General features: G+C 42.7%; 2 protein-coding genes across 4 annotated transcripts; one reads left to right on the top strand and one right to left on the bottom strand.

The window, feature by feature from the left end:
- Positions 1 to 3,508: 3,508 nt before the first annotated feature.
- LOC128939736 (protein BTG1-like) lies at positions 3,509 to 4,762 on the bottom strand. The gene is made up of 2 exons (XM_054280884.1): positions 4,616 to 4,762; positions 3,509 to 4,500 (listed from the first exon to the last, which is right to left on the bottom strand). Exons 1-2 carry the CDS (start codon positions 4,731 to 4,733, stop codon positions 4,148 to 4,150), a joined length of 471 nt encoding a protein of 156 aa, XP_054136859.1. The 5' UTR covers positions 4,734 to 4,762; the 3' UTR covers positions 3,509 to 4,147.
- A 3,095-nt stretch (positions 4,763 to 7,857) lies between these two features.
- ATRIP (ATR interacting protein) lies at positions 7,858 to 18,900 on the top strand. 3 transcript variants are annotated; one of them, XM_054280888.1, is made up of 13 exons: positions 7,858 to 8,134; positions 9,295 to 9,377; positions 10,331 to 10,501; positions 11,132 to 11,247; positions 11,526 to 11,686; positions 12,685 to 12,783; positions 13,235 to 13,364; positions 14,100 to 14,831; positions 15,365 to 15,507; positions 16,068 to 16,159; positions 16,985 to 17,065; positions 17,315 to 17,561; positions 18,036 to 18,900. In XM_054280888.1, exons 1-13 carry the CDS (start codon positions 7,858 to 7,860, stop codon positions 18,095 to 18,097), a joined length of 2,394 nt encoding a protein of 797 aa, XP_054136863.1. In that variant the 3' UTR covers positions 18,098 to 18,900. The 3 variants fall into 3 exon arrangements, with proteins under 3 accessions (XP_054136863.1, XP_054136862.1, XP_054136864.1); XM_054280887.1 differs by having other exon boundaries at positions 9,292 to 9,377; XM_054280889.1 differs by lacking the exon at positions 7,858 to 8,134 and adding an exon at positions 8,860 to 8,926 and having other exon boundaries at positions 9,292 to 9,377.
- The last annotated feature ends 5,544 nt before the right edge of the window (positions 18,901 to 24,444 follow it).

The following is a 24,444-nucleotide window of genomic DNA, read 5'->3' as shown; positions in this document are numbered from 1 at the left end:
GGAAGATGGTAAAATACTACAGTAATCAGCAAAAAGCTGGGAGTGATCAGTAAACACTGCCTACCTGTATTTGGTAATGTGGATAACTTTGTACTGCATGAGGAAAATAAGATAATGGAATTATACTTATGACTAGACCAGATAATATAAAAATAATAAATGCTGGGGTTTCATAAGGAAAAACATAACCACAAAGTCTAGAAAATGCCCAAGAGAATTGCCATAGGATATCAAGGGGATCCCAATGTCCATTTCCAGTGTATGTGGGGACAGACAGAAAATCACTCTAGAGTAAGTGTCCCAATGTAAGAAAAATTAGCAACTAATAATTGAAGGAGACTTACAAGATTAAATGTAAAAAGAGGTTAATTTATCAGGCATTAATTTACTTCATAATAAGTGTATAATTCAAAGGAGAACAATTTCATTAATGCAAATCAACCCAGCTGTACAGAAAACTACTAAACAAACCTGGCATTTGTCCTTTGTGTGACTAATCACAAACTTATTATTTAGGTTTTTTTCCAGGCACTTCACCTAAAACATGAGGCATTCTAGACAAAATAACAGTGAGGAACACATTACAGGAATTAAAATGAGTTAATTTCAGCATGATTTTAGCAATTCTGTCAGGATTTGTGCATTGTTCTCAGTGGAGTGAAGCTCAGCACTGTCAGTGCTGGTGAGCAGCAAACAGTGGTGGGAATGGAGTGATCTGGATCAGTTGGTTCACTGCACTCAGTCCCTGGGAACACATTCTCAGGCACACATTAAAAATGGAACAAGTGTTGGCAAAAAGCATGTATGTAAATCCCAGTTAAAAGAAAATCATTTATGCTCAAACTTTAAAAGCTTGATCTTTTAAATCCTTTAAATACGAAAACCAGGCTTAATTTGATGGCAGTATAAAGTGCTACACACTGCAAAAGCCTTTCATCATGAGGATAAGGAAATGAGGACCAGTGGTTAGAAACTAAACCTAAACATCCAAAATTTCATATTTTAATTCACCTAGCTCTAAAGGCAATAGAGCCTGAAACAAGTACAGACAATCCCTTGTCTCCTGAAGTTCTCACAGCAAAGCCATGCATCCCTGTGCTCTCAGGCCCAGCTATTGGGTCAGGGGGTGATACCCCATAACTGCAGCACACAAGTGGTCAGGCTGCACAAACTAGCAGGACCTTCTGTCTCAGCTGGATTTTACCACTCAGACAAATGTTATGTAATTAATTTGGCAGCAAGGCAATATTTTGAAGAAACAGGCAAATGCACGATTTTTCCTCCCCTATTTCAGCTTTAGTTATCCAACAGTTAACCCCTCCTCATCCAAATAAGCACATACTGCTTCTTCTCCATTATTTTTACTGCTTCAAGGAGGCCAGCATGCACTAATCCCTCCTGCAGAATCCAAACCAGTCTGTTCTGAGCCATGACCAATGATTTGTGGTCAGCCTTGTGTGACAAACATATAATTTTTAAAGATATTACGATTTTGCCTTGTTTGTTGCAACAGCAGAACACAAAGCTTACCACCTTTCAGGGAAAACACAAAGTTGATTTTCTTTCCCTCCTCCAAATAACTGCCTCCCTGGCTTCCTACCAAGCAGTCTATTCCCTCAGAACAGCCTTTGTGCTGTCAGTACGTCTCTGACGTTTGTTAAAGCACTGGAATGCAGCTCTAGATGGCACAGATATCACAGGGTGTTCACTTGCAGCTCAAGTGTTTGCTTTGCTTCAGTGGGTTTTGTTCAACTCCTCCTGTCCCCCACCTGTTTGTCTGCAGAGTGACTTCAACTCTTGGCCAGTAGCTTAAATACATCAAATCTAACTTGTATTAAAGTGTCCATCCAGTGACAGACATCAAACCTACAGAGAGCATTGGACACTGGAGATGTGGGATTACATAACATCTGAAACATGCCATTGCTGAGGGAAGGATTAACAAAAGCAGCAGAATCCATCATGGCTGGATTAGCCCAGGCTCCTCTCTGCTCATACCTGGACAGACACTGCTGTACCCTCCTGCACCTCAAAGCACACCCAGCAGCTAGAAATCACATCCTGACTCCCAAGCCAGCTTCAATTCCACTTCCAGTGTCTCCTGCTATGGAAAACCTCCTGTTAAGCTAAAGACTTCACACCTATCTTTTCCAGTGGGCTGTTAACATAATGTGCAGCAAGGGCAATTACCCTTCAAATGAAATTTAATCAAAGGAGGCTCCTCACCCTTAGCAGATTTAAAGTTATTCTGTTCAATTACTGACAAATGTGTCAAATACATCCCTTAGAGGTCCCAAGGAAATAGGATTACCCACACTGAATATTCATCAGAGAGGAAAAGGAAAGTGTTACTGCCTCAAGAGAATAAAACAACGTCATGAAAACCGATTTCCAGTCTTATCTAATAAAAAGGCAATTTGCCAGCAGACCTTTAACACCCATTTGTTAAAGTAACCCAGAAGCTTATTTATTGGAGTGATAGACTAGAAACACACAATCAATTTTTACAGAGTTTTAATTACTAAGAAAATGGCACCATACATTTCCCCCAGATTAAACAAATACCACCAGACAAGCCTGCCTCCAAGATAACAAGCAAACAGCAAGAAGCAAGCCACAGCTTTTTCTAAGGCAAACAAAGAAAAAACCTCTTTGTGAGCTGCAGTTCTGCCCTTTCCAGTTTGCCCAGACTTGCCCCTTCCCTCACTCTGTGTTCTACCATGGTATTGACATAGCCCAAGGAGGGGTTTTTTGCTGACAGGCTCACACCAGACAAAGCTCCCTTTCATCAAGTGTTCCACTGTGCTCCAACACCAGGCTCCAGAAATCAGCAATGCCAGGCAGCCTTCCATGGCTGAGTTAGAAACCACTGCTTCTTACAATAGGAACCACAATATCTGTAAATTAGATCCTTTACTGGGATATCAACACTAAGAGTATCCACATAAAACAGCTTCACAAAGTTTTGGTATGACATCAAACCTACTGTGTTTGATACCTTCACTAAAACTTGTGTCCATCTGGTATTAGAGACCCTGACAAAAATAAGGAGCTCAAAGCCAGAAACAGCAGGATTTACCTTCCAGAAAAGCCAAGGCAGTTACAGCATTGCTGATAATTTTCACTCCAGCTTCCTACATAGTGCAAGTTGCAGTTTTAAACCCAAACTCCATTTCCTTATAAACTCAAGCTTTTTTTCCTCTGCAATAGATCAAATATTAAAAGAATACTTTTGCTTTCATTCAGTACCAAAAACCCACCCAGCTCTCCCCAGATTATTCAGCTGAAGACAGGCAGCCAGCAAGCTTTCCCAAAACTCAGTGTTTTGTTGTGATCTGAAATAAAGATGGATGTTCACTGCTACACCTCTTTAACTACAAAGCTTTCTGCAATTATTAGAAATAGACACAATAAGCTTTAAGAGCAATGTGAAAAGCCTGGGGGAAGAAAAAAGCAAAACAAACAAAAAACCCCAAACAAACAAAAAAAAGCACACCACCAAAACAAGTCAGAAGCATTTTAAGCAAGTCTTTATTTTTCTACTCCCACAACTAGAAATAACCAGACAACTAATTCCCCAGTTCTTTTTGTTAAAATATTGGGGTGTGATGGAACCCAACCCACAAATAAATGCATGCTTTGAAGAAGGAAAAATAAAGAGTTATTTCTGTGATTTGTGCCTCACAGTCAAACTTGAATGGCCCTGAGAGAAGTCTGTGCAGACAAATCACTGGAAAGATTTATGTGCAGTTTGTTAGATCTGTTTCCCACCCCCCTTGTGTTATTGCTCTGCAAATTAGAGATTGTTTTTTAGCAAGTACTAATTTTGACTAAAACCCATCATAAAGAGTGCTACAATATTGCTTTTTATTACAAATACGCAGAATTTTTTGAAAATATAAATGTGTAAAACAATCCACCAACTGTACAGTGCATTTACAGGACACAGCCCAGAAAGGAACATGCAGTGTAAAGAACTGCTTTATACATTTAGCCCTTGGCCACAAAGAACTTGGCAGTACTACCACGACTTTAATGACTATAGGGTGAAAAAAAAAAATTAAAAACAAAAAAAAAAGAGCTCAGTTACATCTAACTTTACCATGAGGTTGGGATACATACAACATCGTACAGGGAAGAGTTGTTTTTAACTAGAAACCGTCATCATGTTGTAACTCTTGGAAGGGCTGGATCTGCCAATCCTCCACTCCTCCTTGCAGCTGGTCCTGCTCTCCAGCTGTTTGGCCGCCTTGCCCCCAGGCTGGGGGCTTTCGTACAGCACACAGATAGACCCATCCTCACCTATGCGATAGGACACTTCGAAAGGGTCGACCCACAGCGTTAATTCGCTGGGTAAGAGCTGGAAGAGCCTCTCGTGGCTCAGTCCGATCATCCCCGCCGCCTTTCCTATCAAGGGGTCCATCTTATGGTTGATCCTGATGCAGCGGTAGCCGGAGCCCTTGGAGGGCACCAGGGGGAACCAGTGGTGCCTGTAGTGCTCTGCGGGAGGGAACAAAGAGGAGGCTCTGCGTGGGGCTGCGCTCCGCCGGGCCCGCGGGGTGCGGGAGGGACGGAAAGAGGGGATGGAAATTGGGGATGCCCCCCCGGCACTCACCGCGCATCGCCTCCTGCAGGCACTCGCGGAAGCACCGCAGCTGCTCCTCGCCGACCCCGCCGGCGGCCCGCAGGAGGCGGGTGACGAACGCGGCCGCCGTGGAGATCTCGGTCCTCATGTCCGCCCCGGCCCCGCTGCCAGCGCCGCCCGGCCCGGCCCCCGCGCCCGGGGGCGGCTCCGCGCAACAGCCGCACGGCGCGGGCGGGACGGGGCGGGTTTGTTGTGCCGGCCGCGGGGGGGCGGCACCGGCGCGGACGCACGGACGGCCGACACACGGACGGCCTGACACACGGACGGCCCGCCCCGCCGGGACGCGCTCGGGGCACCGGCCGGACGCGGCCCCGCCGCTCATTCAGCCCAACGGAATTAACGGGTGCGACGCGCGGCCGCGCTCCCGGCCCGGCGCTGCCCTCACGGCCCGCCCGCTCATCCCTCCCTCATCTCCATCGCCCGCGGTACTCCGGGCACACAGCGCTGCCTCGTTCCCTCTCCCTCTCTTTTACAGGACGCAATACAAGCGCAGACTAAAATCCCCTCCGTTTCAAACACACAGCTCCGAGGTCAGCCCTGACGCGCGGGATTTCCTTTCCCTCTACCCGCAAATGACGAAACTCTTGACATTTGCCCAAAACCCAGACCACTCCTCTCCTAACCAACTCTCAGGTCTGGATCAAGCTGCGGTTTTGTTAGAACAAGTTTTCACCGAAGTCCCATTTGCATGTCAGTACCTCATACTTTAGGAACTGCTGGTACCTCGTCTGATTCAGTCACCCGCTTCAGTTTTGTTTTACTCATTGTTCTGAGAATCAGAATACAAAATACATTCACATCCACCTTCATTGTAATAAGGAACACAGAAACACCACTTGCATTGGAGTTACAGAACCCTTGCTAGCATTTAGAATAAACACACCATTAGCAGCACTGAGAACTGTCCAAATCCACACATAAATTGTTAACCTCAATGCTAGATTATGCTAAAGAGCTTCTCCCTTCCACAATGTGTGCACCCAAATGAATAAATGCACAAATTGCCTGTTATCCCAGTGGTTTTACTCTTAAGTCAAACAAGATACTGCTAAAGCCAGGACAGACATTAAGGGCCCAGGTTTTAACTTGCTAGTGAGAAATTAAAGTAATGGTAAGAGTAGAAAGCAAATTAATGAAGCAAATGAGAGAAGTTAAAAGTATTGCAAGAGTCAAACGATAGTGCTAAAATTGCCCACATGGATTGAGGGCTGACACCTGGATCCATTAGTCCTAAGTGGAATATTCAAATAAAACAAGAAATTCTGGCTATAAAAAGTCAAAAGATGCCACAGTTGTCAGGTAGTGCTAAGGTCACACTTTGGTTTCTTGTGTTCTCCTCAGGGAGTTTCAGGTTTAAGGCTCCATGTAAGTCAGACAGAAAAGTGAGAAATCAGCAAATATGTAACTGTGTTACTTTCATCCCCCTGCCCAAAAATGGCTCCATGAGCAGCTGTATTTAAAGCAAATTCTACATCTCAGACTTACCTTGTTGTTATTCTAATCCCCTGCAAGTCATTTTCTCTTTAGCAGGAACACCTGGAATAGAGGAAAACCAAGATACTGACTTTTTTTATCTTGTTAAAAATAAAGTCTGTGCAAGTGTTCTACCATTCTATTTTTCCTCAACTTCAGCTAGAGGAAGAGGAGAATGTAAAACTGAAGGTATAGCACTCAAATAATATACTATTATTTAAAAACAACAATAATAAAAAATAGTAATACTAGCACAATCCAGTTAATTTATTCAACAACAAAATTCCCAAACAAACCCACCCAGAATTAAGAACAAGTAAAGTCTAAATCCAGTTCCTTTTAGATTACTTGAATCAAGCTCTCAAATGTCTCTGGAAACATAAGTAGAAACAGCACTAGAAATTGCCAGCAGAGGTTTTAAACTAAACAAGAAATTTTGGTTTTACTCCATCTCCTCAAAGCATCTCTCTCTAAACACAAAGAGATAAAACCATTCTTAAAAGCAAGAAGAAACTTTTCTTTATGGCAAGACTACAAAGACAAACATTAAGTTACCATTCCCACTAGAGAAAGAAAAAGCAACAATTCCAAGCATAAATAATGGTACCTTCAATGTTTAGAGCATCAAACTCTTCCACAATTACCCCAGTCTGGCACATAATTGATAAAACAAGTTTTTGGAGATACAAAAATGAAATCTTCAAGCAGCAGCTCAAAATTAAAGTGCTGCAAGTGCAGTTTCCATCTGAAACTTGAAACCACCCCTTTTGTGCACACCTGAGCTGAGCAATCCCAGCTGATGGTTCCATTGGATCACCTGCAGCCAGTTCAGCACGGCTGGGAGCAATGACCCTCAGGGCTTTCCTTGGGCCTCACAGGCTGATCCTGCACTGCAAGGATAAAGGAAATTATCCCCTGATAATCGAATTTCCCTGCATGTAATGGGCAATGGGGAAATGAACGAGAGAAATCAGAATTCTCTAACAGAATTGGAAATATGTCACACTGACACTGTGGTTTTCGCTTAAAGGACCATCGAGGGATTTGTAAACTGATCTGTAGAAATGAAAATAATTTGTAACCCTGTTTTAAAAATGTGCTGCAAGACTATGGTCTCATCTCCTCTTAACAGGTTTATCAACATAGCTGGGGCCTCACACCCACCTGAGTTATACAGAGCTGGAAACTCCATTTTTCATTCCATTTAAAACAGGCCAAAATACGATGACAAGAGAGGTTAACGGCAGGAATGTAACAGCGGAGTTCAGCTCGGGGCTTTAGCAAATATCGCACTTCCCTGACACTCTCAGGGGCCCCAGTCTATCGAGGGCACTCGTGCCTGCGGCCGCACAGATCAGGTCACAGCCGCCCTCCAGCTGCGGTGTGACGCCACCACGCCCGGGATGAAGCCAGGTGTGACATCAGAGGGACAACCCTCACAGTGACGTCACCGTTCAGTCTGACATCATCGCTCGAAAGCCTGACGTCAGCGGCTCCCCCTCACACCGCTGAGGGCACCATCCTTCCCGCCTCCCTCCCTTCCAATCAGCGAGGCGCTTGCGTGTCGGCTGCCCGGGACCAATCACGAGGGCGCTTACAGCCGGCTCTGAAGCCGCCGCTATCCCATTGGCTGTGCGGGGAGAGCTGCCCGGCGGTGATTGGCGGGCGGCGCGGCGCGCGGGGGGGGCGTGGTCGTGGCGGCTCCGCGGCGTGTGGGCCCCGCGGGTCCCGGTCCCGCCATGGCGGCGCTGCCCGGGCCGCGCAAGCGGAGCGGCCCCGCGCTCTGCGGGGACAGCGGGGCCGCGGCCGCCCCGCCCGCGCTCCGCAACGTCCTTCCCCCGCACAAGCGCCCCAAGAGCGTCGTGCCCGGGGTCGTGGACCCCTTCGGGGACAGCGATGACTTCACGGCGGACGACCTGGAGCAGATCGACATCCTGGCCTCGCAGGCGCTGTCGCAGGATCCGCCCGCGGGACACGCGTGGCGAGCCCCGGAGCTGCCCCGGGCCGGGCGGCAAGGTCGGTGTGTCCCGGCGGCTGCCCCTCACTGCCCGCGGCTGCGGCGGGGTTTGCTGTCCCTTTAGGATGGCCTGGGTTGGCAGGGACCTCAAAGCGCATCCAGTGCCACCCCTGCCATGGCAGGGACACCTTCCCCTGTCCCAGGGTGCTCCCAGCCCTGTCCAGCCTGGCCTTGGGCACTGCCAGGGATCCGGGGCAGCCACAGCTCTCCGGGCACCTGTGCCAGGGCCTCAACACCCTCACAGGGGAGAATTTCTTCCTAATATCCAACCTAAATCTCCATCAGCGCGAAGCCCCTCCCTCTAATCCTGTCACTACAGGCTCTTGTAAATAGACTTGTTCCATCTTTCTTGTGAGTTCCCTTAAGGGAATTGTTCCTGCCCGTTCCCCTGGCCAGCAGCACCCCCGGTATCACAGGGATGGTTGGGATTCGAGGAATAACGAGAATAACAATCCCAGCAGGAACACTGCATTGATCTCATGGCTCCAGGAGCCCGTGCCTGGGGTGTGTGTGAGCCGAGGGTGCTGCATGTTAAACCTGCCAGATAAAAAATCCGGCTTTCCTAAACTTTCTGCATGCTTTAGGTATCATGTTCTGGTAGCATGTTGGCTTTCAGAAGTTTTTTCCCCTGTTAATTTCCACTAACAAATGCATGGCATGCCTTGTATTAACAGCTGACTTTCAGTTTTATTTTGAAAGAAACATAAGCAGGGGTTTCTTCACAATGAACCTTAGAGAGCTTGAATAATCTAAGTATGTTGTAGCAACCCTGACATCTGTCACCTCTCCAGGTGAATAAGTTTTCAGTGAACACTTGTTTGTGCATTAACTGAAGTTATCTCAGAAGAAATGCTTGCTTTTGCTGTGGGTCATTTTGCTGATTTAAGATATGAGATGATTTCCAATGTCCCTTTCAACCCAAACCATTCTGTAATTACAAATTTGAAGGGGCAGGGGTTCTTCTGCTATAAGAATTGATGCACAAGCACTAGTAATGTTCCTGTGGTGGCTGGATGAGGCAGTTTGCCTGTTTGTAATTGTAATAAAATACTAAGATATTCAGATGTATGCAATGACAAATATCAAAACCTTGGTGTTGAGTCACCAGTGATGCACATTCATCATCTGTGCTTCAGATTTTGGCTTTTCCCTGCAGCAGGAAGCAGAGCAGAAGATGGTCTGATGAGAGATGCATTCCAGTTTGAAGTACTGCAAACACAGCATGAAGAAGTCAAACAGAAGGTTGGCAATATCCTCCCTTCTCCTCTAAATATCACATTTTTGATAGGAAGGTGGGAGAAATCCAGTCCCAAGCATTTAATTCTAATCAAGGTGATGTAATCTTTGTAATCCAGGAGTGTGTTAAAATCATTGTGCTAGAAACACCTCTACTCATAGTAAATTTTATTTCTTGGTCATTTCAGATTAGCAAATGCCAATTTTTCAGTTTTATTTGTTCCCTATCAAATAATTTCTCTGCCCTGTCTGACAGAGATGTTTTGTTTAAAGGTTTGAGAAAGTGCCATGACTTTCAAGTGATTTATGTTACTTTACTTTCTGGTGGTCATTTATGCAAAGATACTCTGTTTCCCTTCCTCCATTCTCTGTATCTTTCCCAGCTCTATTTTATCCACCTGTATCAGGGAGTTTCCTACCTGTACACCATATTAAATCATAATTTTAGAGTTGCAGAGAAGTGTCTTTCTGATCTTTTCTTCTTGCTTTTCTGAGTAACATCTTTATTATCCCCAAAGTCTTGTCTCTGAGTGGTGGTGACTGCTCAGGAGGTATTAGAGACAAAATGTCATGAAGATTCTGTCTGTCTTAGAGTGCTTGCTGGCTGTCCTGATGGATATAGTAGTATAATTAAATTATCACTGCTATCACCAAACAATGAATAAATTATTGATGTGTGTGACTACAACACTTTTTTTTAAAAAAACCCAAAAATAATTGCAGAGAAGGGGAAAGAGAAGAATGATTTTGTCATTTTTAATTATTTTAAAGAAAACAGTAGCTGAGCCTGATTTAATTAAAAAAAGATTAGAGGCAACATGTGTGGAATTTCTAAGCTGGGTTACCAGGAGTATTTTTCTCCCTAGAAATTACAAATACACCTAATTTTTAACCACATACTGATGCAAATGCATACTTTTGGCTATATCCATCCTTTAATGTAATTCCTCTGTTTGCAGCTGAAAGAAATGCAGGATGAAATTCTCACTAAAAATGGGGAAATTAAAATTCTGCGTGACTCAATGCGGCAGATGGAGCATGCTATGGAGGAACAGAAAAAATCCTACCTGCTACTGGAACAGCAGAAATCTCAGATTTTGAGTGAAAAAGAAAAAGAGTTCTCCAAAAAGGTTTGTAAATGTATCAGTTACCTGCAGATCATGTGCAGATGCTGATTTATGACTTTATGATGTCCCAAAGCATTTAGTCAAAGGAAGAACATTTGTGTGAAATTTGTGTGAAACTTACGCAATGTTTGCTTTTATTTTCTTACCTAGAAGAAAATATTTGTAAGAACTTGTTGAGCGTTTTCCCCTGCCAAAATATAGGAGTAAATTCAGGGGGCAGAAGTTTTCATTTCTTTATGCTTTTTTGAAGCCATCCTGAGAACATTGCAATTGGGATGTATGTTGGAGTGGGAAAAGTGACAGAACATGCTTTGTGGCTCTGATGAGATTGCTGTTCTGGTTGCAGTCATCTCTGAGCAGCCCTGGAGAGGACAGGGGCTGCTCTGCAGCCTCACTGGAGCCATGCTCTGCATGCCACTTGCTCTGTCTTAGCCACTCACAAAGGCTTCCTGCCTCAACTGCTGGCTCTCACACAGTGTTAACTGCACTAACATTCCTAAAAATGGAGATCTGGGAGTTCCCATTAAGCAGATGGTGACCTGGAGCTCCCTGGTAACTCAGTTGCTCTGCCTGCACCACTGTATTCACTGTCACTGAACTGGTGGCAGTGAAATGCCCTGAACTCCCTTTCAGGTTCAGTCCCTGCACTCAGAGCTGCAGTTCAAGGATGCAGAAATGAATGAATTAAGAACACGACTTCAGAACTGTGAGAGAAACAAACACCTTCCTCAGGCAGTTCCAACAACAAGGTAGGGGGTTGGAAAAGGAATTTGTGTTCATTTTGTCAATACATGTGTTTAAACTATTGAAGAGGTTTTCTTCATGTGACTCTAAGATCTATTCTCTTTAAAAAATACAACAAAAAAGTCTGATGACATCTGTGGAATTTGCTCAAAAAAAGAGCTTTCCTTATATCTGTGACAGAAATTCAGAGTTTATAGTGAAGTGTCTCTAAAACATCAAAGAGTGCAAAGAAAATAGACTGTTTTTTAATAAAAAGAAATACTGATTTGACTTTTTATCTTAGCCCTAAAAAGAATCTTGTGGTACAAGTGAAATCAGAAGCATGTTCTCCACAGCCAGAAAGAAGATCTTTTCCTACAAAGGAATCCTTCAATGCTGAAACATCCACTAGGCCATCGAGTTCTTCAGGAAATGTGATGGCCCCGACTGCTTCAAACAGAGAAGGTAAACCCATGTACAGCTTGCAACATTGTTAGTTACATGTAAACATTCTACATTGGAGAAGTATTTTGTGACTGAACAGTTGCAGTCAGTTCACAGTTATTTATTTTGGTTTTGGTTAGGGTTTTTTTTTCCACTTTATACCAACTGGAGTTAAATAGCCATGACTGAAATTTGCATGAAGATCATTTTAATTTACACCTTAGTAACAGATGCCAGGGTGGCAATGATGAAGTGGCCAGTGGCTGCAATAAAAAACTTTATTGTGTGATGAACTAAAACATTCAAATTGTTGATCTGTCTTTCCTCATTGCATAAAGAACAGGAAATAATTTGCCTATTTCTTGGTCTGTTAGTCAGCTAATGCATCTTTTTTATTCTTGTTCTAGCTTTTTGGGGGTTGGATTTTAAAGGGTACATATTTTGCCCTATTTAAAGAAGCAACTGAAACAATGTACTCATTTCCTCTTTTATATGTAGGGTAGTAATTCTCACAAAATTCTATCTTGAAATTTATTGAGTAAACCTTAGGGAATTAATATCTGCATATATTAGAAGATTGCTATAATATGAAACAAAAGTAGTGGTTTTTTAATAGCAATGGGAAATAATAAATGTTAGAAATGTGGATATCATCAACTAATCCTTACTGAAAGAGTCATGAAAAATCTGAGATGTTGCTCAGATGTTCATTCTAAATGAACATCTGATGTACAATGTTCATTCTAAAAATATGGGCAGTAGGAACTCCAGCAAAAAAGAAAAATGCAGTAGCCTGAAAGCATTACTATTGCTATTGTTTGTTATGGTAACAACACTCAATATGCTATTTGTTTGAAAAAATACATTTGTTTACTTTTTTTCTGAACTCTGCAAGGCTTTTGGCCTTGGTTTGCTTGGTAATTGTGACATATAGAGATGATTAAAATATTATCTAACACTGTGGCTGTGTGCACAGGATGGGTGCAGATCTGTGTTCTCCCAATCCCTTTTTGTTTCAGACAGGAAGATAACCCAGCCTGAAGTTTCATCCCTGAAGCAGCACAAAGCAACAGGAAAAAATGGTTCCTACAACTCTGTCCCCAAACAAAAAACACAAGGTAATATCATTCTGGTAATGCAGAAATAAAACCAGGGAAAATGTACCTTTAAAAAAAAACACTATAAAGCATTTTCAGCAGTCAGCTCCAAGAATTCTTTAGAGTACTATCTTAGTGGAATTGCATCACATAATTTCAATGTCTGGAGTAGAAAATGGAGGGCAAGTCACCAGAACAACTGGGATGTGTGATCACTCTGCTCAAGCTATTTTGCTAATATGGGATCAGAATTAAAAGACCTCTAAATATAAATTGGTTTGTATTTAAATATCTAAAATTAATTTTTCTGAAAATCATCCTCCTGTTAAGAAACAAGGTTCATCATGAAAAAACCAAAGCAAATTTGAGGTTGTGAGCACTCTCACAATAAGGCTGATCTTCTGAAATACTGATTATTTTTTGTTGTTGATGATGGCAAATCTTCTCCAAAGAAAATTCTGTATTCTTCCAGGTTCTATCTTGCTGAATGCACTGATGAAGCAGCCCATAGTCCCTGGGTCACTTCTGGGTTTCTGCCACCTTCTCAGCAACAACTCTGAGCCTCTGTCTGGAGCTGTGTTGCCCCCCAACTCTTTGGATCCGTAAGTTTTATTTTCTTTTTTAAACTTTATCTGCCCTGTTCAGCACAGTGGCATTCTCTGTACTAAGAAACACTTGGTCATGCAGGACAGCTCATTGCCTGTGGTAAATCATGCTCTGCTTAGGCCATTTAGTGCAAAATTTGGAACATCATTCTGTATCTTTGATTATCACACATGCCAAACACTGGAGCATCCTTAAAAAATAAATTAGGTTAATTATCAGTTAGGGGAAGGCACAGAACTAAAGTAAAGCTGTGAGCAGCTTGCCTTGCAATGAGGGAAGCACAGAAACATGATCATGAGTTAAGGGGGAAGAAAATGCCGAAGATGTGATTAAAAAGTTGGTTTTATATCTTCAAAATATAAACTGTGTTCAAATTGTAATGTACAATTGGTGTGCAACCTTCCAAGATATATTTATATTTCCTGGTAAAGCATTTTAAATATGAAGATTGGATATGATTATAATAGTTCTTCACTTTACAGAATTAATACCTGAAATACCTTTGCTTTTCAGACAGGTTATTTTATTAGAGATGAAACCTAGAATGCTTTGAAATGACTCTTCCATGCAGGCATCAAGGAGTAGGATGATGTTTTCCACCTTTATTTCCTATACTGGAAACAGACATCTCTTAGTTCTCTGGCCTTTCTGTTATTCAATTCATATTATGGATAACTTGGATTTCAAGTCTGTTCTTGTGAAGCATTTCCCTTTCACTTTTATTTGGACAGGAAGCCCACCCAACTCCCCAGCAGCAGGACAACTCAAGAAGGAATCTCTCCTCCTCTTGTATCCCTGCAAGAAGCTCAAAAACTGGCAGTAACAGGACTGAACTTGATTGCTCTGGATGAAGGCTTGTGTGAGGGAAGGGCAGCAGAAGGCCAGGGAGGGCTCCTGCCCCTCACACAGAGCAGGATCCCGGGTGCTGTGCACCTCCTGCCCTTGCTGGAGCACCACATTGGTGCCTTCTGCCAAGCGGGGCAGCTCGGGGACACGCCAGGGACTGGAGCCTGTGGCACCCACCCAACTGCTGCTGCCAGGGCCAGCACAAACACGGGCTCAGGCAAGGAGGACTGCAGGCTGAACCTTGAAGAAACAACTCTTGTGTCACTGGGGATCCTCTATTATCTGGTCTTCTACAGCTGGGATGTTGTCCACACTTTGCTGTCTGCTGAAATGGAGAACAGTTCTGCTGCTGGAGATGAACAGGTTTCCAAGACGGACAAAAATGTGTTGTGTGACAATCAGTGTGACAATAAAGAAGAGAGCAGGACACAAGGAGGGCTGGCTGCTCCACAGGATCCTCCCAATACTGATGGAGCTCAACATTCTTTGTTTAAAAAGCTGCTTCAGATTTTAGCTTTTTCTGCTGCAAGGGGTTCCCAGACTGACAATATCCTGTGCCAAAGCCTAAAGGTTTTGGTAAAATTAGCTGAAAATTCAACTATGGACTTATTAATAAAGTAAGTCAGTAATAGCTTTAAAATTATTTCAGAGTTTGTTGTTTAGCACTTTTCATTCTCTGTTAAAACTCATCTGGGCAACTTTCACTAGAAGTTCTGCTATGTATGAGAGAAACCACATCTCAAATCATATTTGAGAAGCAGCTGAGGATCTTTCTACTGCCTTTGCTGTTAATGAGTATAATAACCATCCCTGATCAGTAATGAGGTTTGCTGATTATATTCATATGAAGCAGATGCTGTTGCCTCATTGAAAGTGAAGAAGCTTTGTAACACTGATTTTGGGGTTTTTGTGATTGCTGGGAGGTGCATAAGGAAGAAAAGCACAGGATCTCATTCTGGCAGGTAAAACTGCAGAGTGACTGCCAAAGTAACAATGTTTTCCAGCATACTTTGTATTTATGACAGATAATTTCAGACAAACTATGTTCTGAATAGTTTAAAAGGCACAAATTGTGATGCTGTCTACAAAAAATACTGCATTTCTAACTTGTGACCGCACTTCCCTTTTCTAACCCAGTTTTGTTTTGAAGTTTCCAGCACTTCGTGAGCTCTCAGGTGCTGCAGCGCTGCCTGCGGCCCGAGACCCCCGTGCCTGCCGTGCTCCTGACTGTGAGGCTGCTGGGAGCCCTTGCTCAGCACCACCTGCTGGCTGCTCAGCTCTGCTCCCACTCAGGTAAACACTGCAGCAGACACAGAGCTGTTACCATGACCCACAGTAATGCTAACAGGCCTTGCTCCAAGGTGCTGAAACCTCAGAAGGCCACAAGCTTGCTCTGTTACCTGAAAACTTGTTTTCTGCTTATGATTTGGAGAGTGTTTGTGTTGTGGTGTCTGTCTACATGCAGTGCTTTTGACAGCCATTTAAAAATCACTTTCTAGATTGTGTATTTAAGGAATTGTATATTGATGAGGAAAAAGGGGCTTTTGAGGAGTTTTGAAGTTAAATTTATCTGTGCTCATGGCGCTGCTCAGCGATTCCAGTACTCTGCATGACAGATGATTTCTGTTCAGTTCCTTATGAATGAACCAGGACAGATTACCACAAAGGCAAAGATAAGGTTTAGGGGTACCAATTTCCTCAGCACTGCTGAAGATGTGGGAAGTAAATCAAGAAGCTGAGCCTGTACTATGAGCCCTAGGACAGAACTCAAAATGTTTTCTTGCCTGATGGAATTAATTTTTGTCATGAACAAGTGCCTGATTGGAAAAAGAACAAAGTTCTCTCTGTTTCAGACACCTGCCTTCTCCTTGCACTCTACATGTACATAACATCAAGACCAGACAAATCAGCATCTGAAATGCTTTGGCTTCAGCTGGAGCAAGAGGTAACCATGGCTGAGTGTCCATGTGCTCTTTCCTTCTTCTTCCAGTTGGGGGAGTGGGAGGAACAGGATAGCACAAATTGTCTGAAAACAAGTTCTTTCTCTAGCTGAAATACAAAACTGCCAGTATGGGCTTGCAGTAAGGGATTACATTGATTTTTGAAAGGACCTGCTTGAAACTGAATCAGTAACTATCCTTGAAGGGACAATTGCTCATAAAAGCCTTTCAAGTCACTGAAAAAACCAAGGGAGATCCTAGGATGGCTGCAGATATTTAGCATTAAGCTTTATTTTCCTTTTAGAGCAATAGAAGAGTAAAAAGAAGCAAGATTTGCATTTCAGTTTGATTGTATTTATAACATTTAAAGGCATTCTGTTAGGAATCTTATTAGGATTTATATTCCTTGCAATGAATGGAAATGCTATCTTGCTGTTTAACAGTCATGGTTATATATAGAAAGAGTAGCTTTTAAACCTAATTTGTGTTGTTTGTACAGACAGAAGTGACAAGAGTCATTTGAGGTTCTATTTGCTCTACTTCTCTCATTTTAAAGAATTTGGAACCCTTTCCATTACCCCCAGCTGCACTGTTATAGTAAGTGTAAACACATTATCTGTATGCAGTGAATTAGAGGCTTCGCTCATCAGAAAGTTGAGGTTTCTGTGCAAGGCAAACTCTATGAAGTGTTACAGGGAAAAAAACTTGTACAACTTTGAGGGTAAAAGACATCAGCTGTTAGGAGAAAAAAACACCCCAAGCCTACTTGAAACTAGGAATGAATTATCCTAAGCTGGCTCTGACTCTAACCCAGCCTGTGTTTGTAACAGACTCTGAGGCTCCTGACACGCTGCATGTGGTGCTCCAGAGCAGTTTTATTTCCTGGCACAGACTGTCAGTGCTACCTCGAGGTATGTTCCCCCAGTTAACCCTGCTGACAAATTCCCAGTACTCAACCCTGAAATTGCTTTTTGCCCCTTTTATTTTTTTGCTGTAGAGAAACAGAAGTGTTGTGTACTTTAGAGGAACCTGGCTTTGGCTAGCTAGAAAATATCCTCAAATTTGAAAGTTTGAAGAGATTAAGCAGTAAAGTTCATATTGAAATAAGTTTTCTGCTCCTAGATTTTTGCTTTGTGTTGAGGCACTGTTTTTCCTTGCAGGTGGTGAAGACACTAATTGTGATGCTGCACAGACAGTGGATGAAGATCAGATCTGAGAGCAGTTTGTGTGCACACAGGGAACGAGTTATTCAGTTTTTAAGGGATGCTGTTTTACTGCTGCACAGCCTGTCTCAGAAAGATAAACTGTTCCATGAGCACTGTTTGGAAGTTCTCCATCAATATGACCAAGCCATGCCAGGCATAAGAGCCATTCTCAAAAAGACTCAAAAACTGAGTGCCTCTGAAGGTAAAAATGTGTCACATGTTGGCTTTTTTCCATGTTGCAGAAATAAAAAATTCACTTTTCTCTTTTAACAAGTACCACAGCTGGTTGTTGCTCAGACCTCTGGAGGCAGTTCAGATTGGATATTAGGAAGAAATTCTTCCCTGTGAGGGTGAGGAGGCCTTGGCACAGTTGCCCAGAGCAGCTGCCCCATTCCTGGAAGTGTCCAAGGCCAGGTTGGATGGGGCTTGGAGCAACCTGGGATAGTGGAATGTGTCCCTAAAAAAGGCATTAAAGGAAAGGGGAGAAGTTTGTGTGACAAAACACAAATCTAAAGACCTGTTTGCATGGAACCTTCAGAAATTTTATTTCTATTGATGGTAGAAGATGTAGTCTTCTACCATCAATATGTTCTAAAATGCAGATACCAGCTATAATTATACTGTATGAAGCAGGGAAAAAAATCATTCTCTGAAACATTACTATTTTTTGTTGCAGAGCTGATTTTGGATGAATTGTATCCTCCTGAGCCAGAAGAGCAAGGAACAGACTCCAGCTAGCCAACAGCAAAGATCTCTGTCCTTCCTCATCTGAATCATCATTGCCAATGTAAATGTGAACTTTGAATCATCCTTTCAAGTGCTAATCTTGGGTTGCACTCAAACACAGCACAACTAAGACACTTTTCTCTGTTGTAATTATTTCAGTGCTATCTAAATGTAGCTGAAAGCAAAGGAATTCTGATGAGAGTGATTCTGCTGTGCAAACTCACTCAATGGCTTGTGACTGGTTCTGGTAATGAATTCCATCCTGTATGAAACCACCGTGAATGGAATGGAAATTTCTCTCTATTCTCCATTTTCCTGTGACTACAGCTGAATTTATGGTGCTGAGGTGTTTGGCATCACTGCATTCATATGAAAGCCTTTTGAAAACCCTTGTGTCTTTTGTAGCTGTACCACTTCCTTGTGTGACTTCCAGAATTTTCATATTGTTGATATTAGTAAACAGTTTATGGTGATTTTAAAAATCCTTCTAGAAATAACTTAAAAATTGGCAGTTCACTACAGGGCTTTGAATTTCTTGCTGAGGATTGATGAAATTGAGGTCAGATGACCAATCTCCTGAAAGAGGAATTACTGAGATGCCAAACCAAACAATACTAGAACTTACATTTTACAATTCCCCTTAAAAGAGGGAGATGGCACTGTTGAGGGTTGCATCCTAGGCAACAGAAGGATATTTACATGTGTGCACAATGACTGGGATTTTTGGTCATGATGAAGATGAAGGAGCCTCCCATTGCTAGGATTCAGCAGCAAAGGTTGGAGGAAGAGCTGCTGCCCCACCTTTGAAGTGTGCATGACCCCCACTCACTGTCCCACTGGGCTGCAGGTCACCAGCTGGGCCTCAGACCCTAAAAAGGGAAGTGAGTTATTAAAATGAGCTGAGCCCACAGGTGTGGGGTTAGATGGGAGAGCTTTTTTCCATTTTCAACGGGGACTTGGTTAAGAACAAGCCTGGATCCAGCAACCAGGAGAACAAGAGATTGCATGAGAGTGAGAAGGAAGCCTTTGGGAAATTGGGAGACATTCTGTTCTCTGGTCATGCCCAAAGAGGCTGTGCCCTGCCCTGCACCACTCCAGGGTGCTCAGCAAGCTCCTGGCTTGGCTCAAGAGCTGGGATAATAATCCAGCACCTCCAGAGGCCCAAAGCTCCTTCCTCCCCCAGCCTGGGCTCAGCCTCCTCCTCTCTGAGCAGCAGCTGCAGCAGACAGGGCCAGGTCATTTCTGTGAAACACAAGCTGCCAGCTGCTCCTCTCACTAACAGGTTTCAGGTCCCTGGTAGCATCTGGAAAACTGCCATGTTCCTGCTGAGATGCACAGGCACAGAGCAGCAAAGCTTTCCAAGCCTGTGTGTGCTTGCATGGTCACAACCCTGGAACTGTCACCAGGCACTGGACAAGACAAGCTGCATTTACTGGTGTGCCAAAAAACATTTCATTTGTCCATGTAAAATAAATAAATAAATAAATAAATAAACAAAGCAACTAAAGGAAAAACGACCGCCAAACAACATTTCCTGGTCTTCAGGATTAGAGGGAAGGCCTGGAAAGTGCATGTAAAAGCCCTTTCCTTCCTCAAAAACAAAATAAACTTTAGGATAATACCTTAAGAAGAGCCCAATGAGCAGGAGCTGTGGTAAAGCAGTATCTGGCCATGAGCCTGCTGTGAGGGGCAAGCTTAGAGCTGTCCTAACAAAGATATGACAGTCACTGTACCTCAGATATCCCAAAATGCAGTGATCATCAGTTTTCAACAGTTCTCACCACTTAATTTCTCTAAACAATTTGAGTTTATAGAGATAAGAGATGTTTAACCCATCTGGGTGAATAGACCAAATGAACTGTTAAGAACTTGGACAAAAAACAGTTCCCTAAAGAATCCCAAACTGCTGGAGCAATCCAGTTATAAAAAGTTGTTTAAAGAAATTCCTGGCTTCATCTAAAGGGTGTGTGTATGGCAACTTGGAAAAAGGGAGAAGTGGATTATTGCTAAACTTTATATAAACAGAAGAGTTATCTCTGGAAAAAACTGGTAAGAAACTCCTCACTGTTCCCTCCTGGCTCTGCATCCCTTCCCATCCACCCCCTCTAACAGACAACACCCAAACATGCACATTTACATTCTCATTTTCTCCCAACTCTGGGCTTTAAAGGAGTACAACCCAGGCTCCATACACCAAACAGATCCAATCCCCTACACTTTGGCAGGAATCACAGTAACATCATGTTATTGTGAAATTAAACCACAGCTTTTAAAATTGAAGGCATTGTCTGTTGACATTCCTAAGGAAAAATGAGGCTGTATTCCTAAAGAGCAAAGGCAAAAAGAAATATACTTACAGAACCACCAGAATTATTTCAGACATTTACACTGATCAACCTTGTCAGGATTATTTTAAGATTGTGCTGACTTTCAGCAATTCTTCACTTTTTACTTTCTCCTGGAATTTTTCTCAGGATTCAAAAGATCCAATCATGTATGCAACAGCACATCATCCCTGATCATCAGTTCTTCACTCCCTGAAGAATTCCCACCATAGCAGCATTTCATTTCCCCACCATGTTACAGATAAGCTGTGCCTCTGTATTAACTGAGAAAAGCAATTTCCTCTGGCATCAGGCACAGGACTGAACAATGAAGTGCTGAGCAAAGGAAAGCCACTACACATCTTCTACACATGATTATCACATTCCTCAGCAGCAGCCACCCACCCATCTGCTTCCCTGTCCCTGGGGATGGCAACCAGGGTTTCCCCTTGGCTGAAACTGAGCTCACCAGAGCTGCTTTTCCCTGCTCAATGAAACCTTGCTCAATTCTACACCTTGCAGATCATTGACTTGGTGAGGTTGGAAGGGGCCTCTGCAGCTCATCCAGCCCCCAAACTGAAACAAACTCCCACAGAAAAGCCAAACAGCTGCTTTGTGTCATGTCAGGCCTCAAAACCCCATCTTTTTAAACCAAGCTGGCATGGGTGAAGATGGCAAATACAAAATGCATTGTTCTGTAGCACACAACATCCCTGACCTGAGTTTATTCACATTAATCCCACAAATGAGCTACAGCTTAAAAGCCTGTGCTAAACAATTAGAACAAAGTCATCCTAAGCACTGAATGTTTTTGTTACAGCCTGCAGCATTAGTTATGGCTAGAATGGCCAAATGGTTACAATTAGGGCCAAATGCAGCAGTTCTGCCTGCACAGAATGTGTGATCTCTGTGAATGTAACAGCAAATGCCAACTTCCAGTGTAAACTGTTGATTGTAATTGAGCGGACTGACAAGAAGAGGTGATCTGTGATCTCTACAAAGATCTACAAACCCACTGTGGCTGAAGTTCATCAAAGTGCTTCCAAGACCTTCACACCTGAAGGTGACTGCCAGCACTGCTGAGCCTGGACTAATTTGAAAACTTAGTCCAAAAGCTTGTCAGTGCAATAGTTGCTCAAAGGCTAACCTGCCTTTGAAAATATCCAGAGGAAATTTCCACTTTATGTTCATATATGGCCAGAATGTAATAACCAGTGCCTGTAGAGTGTCCTAACAGAGGTAACACAAACAGTGGTGTTTTAATCTATGCATTAATCATGTTGTAGGTTGGTGTGTCAAGAATGAACAACTTATTTTGCTACAGAATCTCAGCACAGCTGAGCTGCAACCCCTGTCCAGCAGTGTGAGAATGACATCCTACCTGATTCCAGGGGCGAGGGACCATCAGTGTGAGCCACAAACCCATTGCAGGAACTGGAAGTGTTAGAGTGAAAAGGCTGCAGTAACTGGTTTAAAAGTTATTTTGAGTGCAGTAAGGGAAATGGGATATCAGAGGTTATTTTATAATGGCTGACTGGCTCTGAGGGGGGGCTGCCTTTGCAGAGGACACAATTCCATCAGTGCAGAAGCCTGAGCTCTTGGACAAAATAACATTGCCTTCAGCTTTCTCTCACCTTTCAGGTTTAACTCATGCACTTTCCCCCTCCCATATGGCTCACTGAAAAGCTGTAAATCTGACCAGGTTCCTGTGGTACAGGCCTGGCACCTAAAAACAACGAAATAAGGTCAAATAATAATCAAAGAGAAAAAAACAGGCCCAAACCACTGGTTAAAGCAAATCTGGTGAGTTATTACAAATGCTGAGATATGATACTGAGTTTCCATACTTGGAAAAAATAAAACAGGCAAGAATTGCTTGTTTGGCAATAATTGAAGTTTTTCCCTCCTGTGTGTCCAGCTCTTCCCACACAACCCTGCCATGAGTTTTAAATGCATGCCAAGTTTAGTTCTGGAAAAATTCACACTACCATAGACAACTGCTGATTAAACATTATGAAAACATAACCAGCAATATTCCTCACCTAACCCTGGGCTCCCAGTTTTCAGTTCAGCCATCTGCTCTCCTATACACCCATTAACTGCAATAATAAAGGGTGAAGGTACCTTTGAAACCCTGTGTGCTCCTTAAGGGAATCTGAAGGTTTAAATCAAACCCCAGGTTCTGCTCCTCAGCCCTGTGTGCAGAGAGGGGAAGGCACACAGCTTTCCTCTGAGCATTTCTGTGCCTGTCACTTCTCAAACTCAGCCATACTGCACGGGTGCACCTGCTAAAAGTCATGGGAAAAGAGAAATAGATGAACTATTATGAAACTATAAAATCAGTGCCAACAGAATCATCACAAATAACTGCAATTTCCTGGTGTCACTTCTAGCCCAAACTTGATTATATGTTTTCTAGATTTAGGTTTTTAGGAGCATGCATTTTGTCTGCTGCCTCCAGTCAACTAAGAGAAAATGTGAAATAAAACTAGAAGTGAAATTATTTATGTTGCATCTCCAACACACTATCAGCCTGTAGCTGAGACTCCCAACAAATTCAAGGAGTAACACTACAAAACTACCCAATTATGGGGTTTTGATTGGGTGTGAGTTTTTTTTAATTTCTGTGTTTCTCCCTTTCTTTTTCTTTTAAATGCTACATTAGAATGTAGCTGGCAATTCAAGGTAATAATGCTCATACACTAAACAATTCACTGCTGTGTGGTGTCATATAAAGAATACTCTTGACCTGCCCAAAGAAAATATTTTCAAGTGAAAGACTAATGAGTTAGGCGTGTGAATACAACCTTTCTAAAACATTTTTATCAAAACTATAAAATATACAAACACTTCAGCAAAAACATTTTTGGACAGAGTAGAAAGCACCACTTACCTCATGCTGAATTTGTCAGTTTGATGAATGAGGCACAACACTCAACACACAAGTCTAAAGAGGTTGAGAAGACATTTTTAATGAAATTACAGACTTCCTTAGAATCAATCCCTTTGGACTTGCTTGGCAGCAGCCTGTCAGAGGATCATTCGGCAGCTTACACTGTCCTTGCTTTATTCTGTGATCTGTAACTTTGGTTAGGCTTCAGTTTCCACCACCAAAAGTGGTATTAATGATACAATGTGACCAGAAGGATACTCAGTAACACAAGCTGTTAAACACATGAAGGAAAATGTAGCTTTGCAGACACACCCCTAAATAATACTCAAAATAAGGCTAAGAAAACCAAGTTGACAGAATGTACTTCAAACACTGAATTTATTACAAAGGTGCATAGAGTTTATGCCATTTGGTTTGAATACTTATGTTGAACCTACAAACAACATACAAAGCAAGGTTACAGTATGTAACAAAAGCAACAATGATTATCTAGTAAATTCAATATTCTACTGTCTTTAATTTCACATAACATTTCTGAAACAAAGGCACTTACAGAATTTAAAATGAAAAGATATATCAACATTTAAAGTCTTAGCTCCCTCCCCCCTCCCTAGAGCACAGTGGAGAACAAGTGTGATGTGAAGGCAACAGCTACTGGGACTGACACATCAGCAGAGCTTAAACTGAAAACTTCTGCATCATCTCCATTTTTTCTGCAACCATCCCACTCTCTTCAGTATCTGAAAACAAGCTTCAACAAGGCTGCAGGGCAAGAACCAAATAAAATTTGGTCCTTCACCTCACTGTTAATGATGATTAATGCACTAACAATATGAAATTAATCACAATCTGATTAATTTTGAACTGGACTATTTTCTCTTCTTTCAGTAAGTTTTGTAAGTGAATTAGTAACAGTACTGCTAAGGCAGCTCCTTGTACATTAATGACTGATCTCTTCACTTGTACATAGCCATCATTTGCACATGTCCACTGAGGGAAAGGTGTCAATTTTCAGGCTCCTTAACCCTCATCTCCCACAGAGAGCAGTGGCAATTCAGGACCATCTGGTTGGTCTGTACAACTTCCACCCCAAAACCTCATATTTGGGAATGTCCCTTACTGCTGCCTCCTTCCTTTGCTCC

Source organism: Melozone crissalis, unplaced genomic scaffold (genome assembly GCF_028551555.1).
Source record: "Melozone crissalis strain CALT ecotype California unplaced genomic scaffold, PUWL_Pcris_2 ptg000029l_1, whole genome shotgun sequence".
Taxonomy (NCBI): domain Eukaryota; kingdom Metazoa; phylum Chordata; class Aves; order Passeriformes; family Passerellidae; genus Melozone; species Melozone crissalis.
This window is presented reverse-complemented; position numbering and strand designations above follow the sequence as displayed.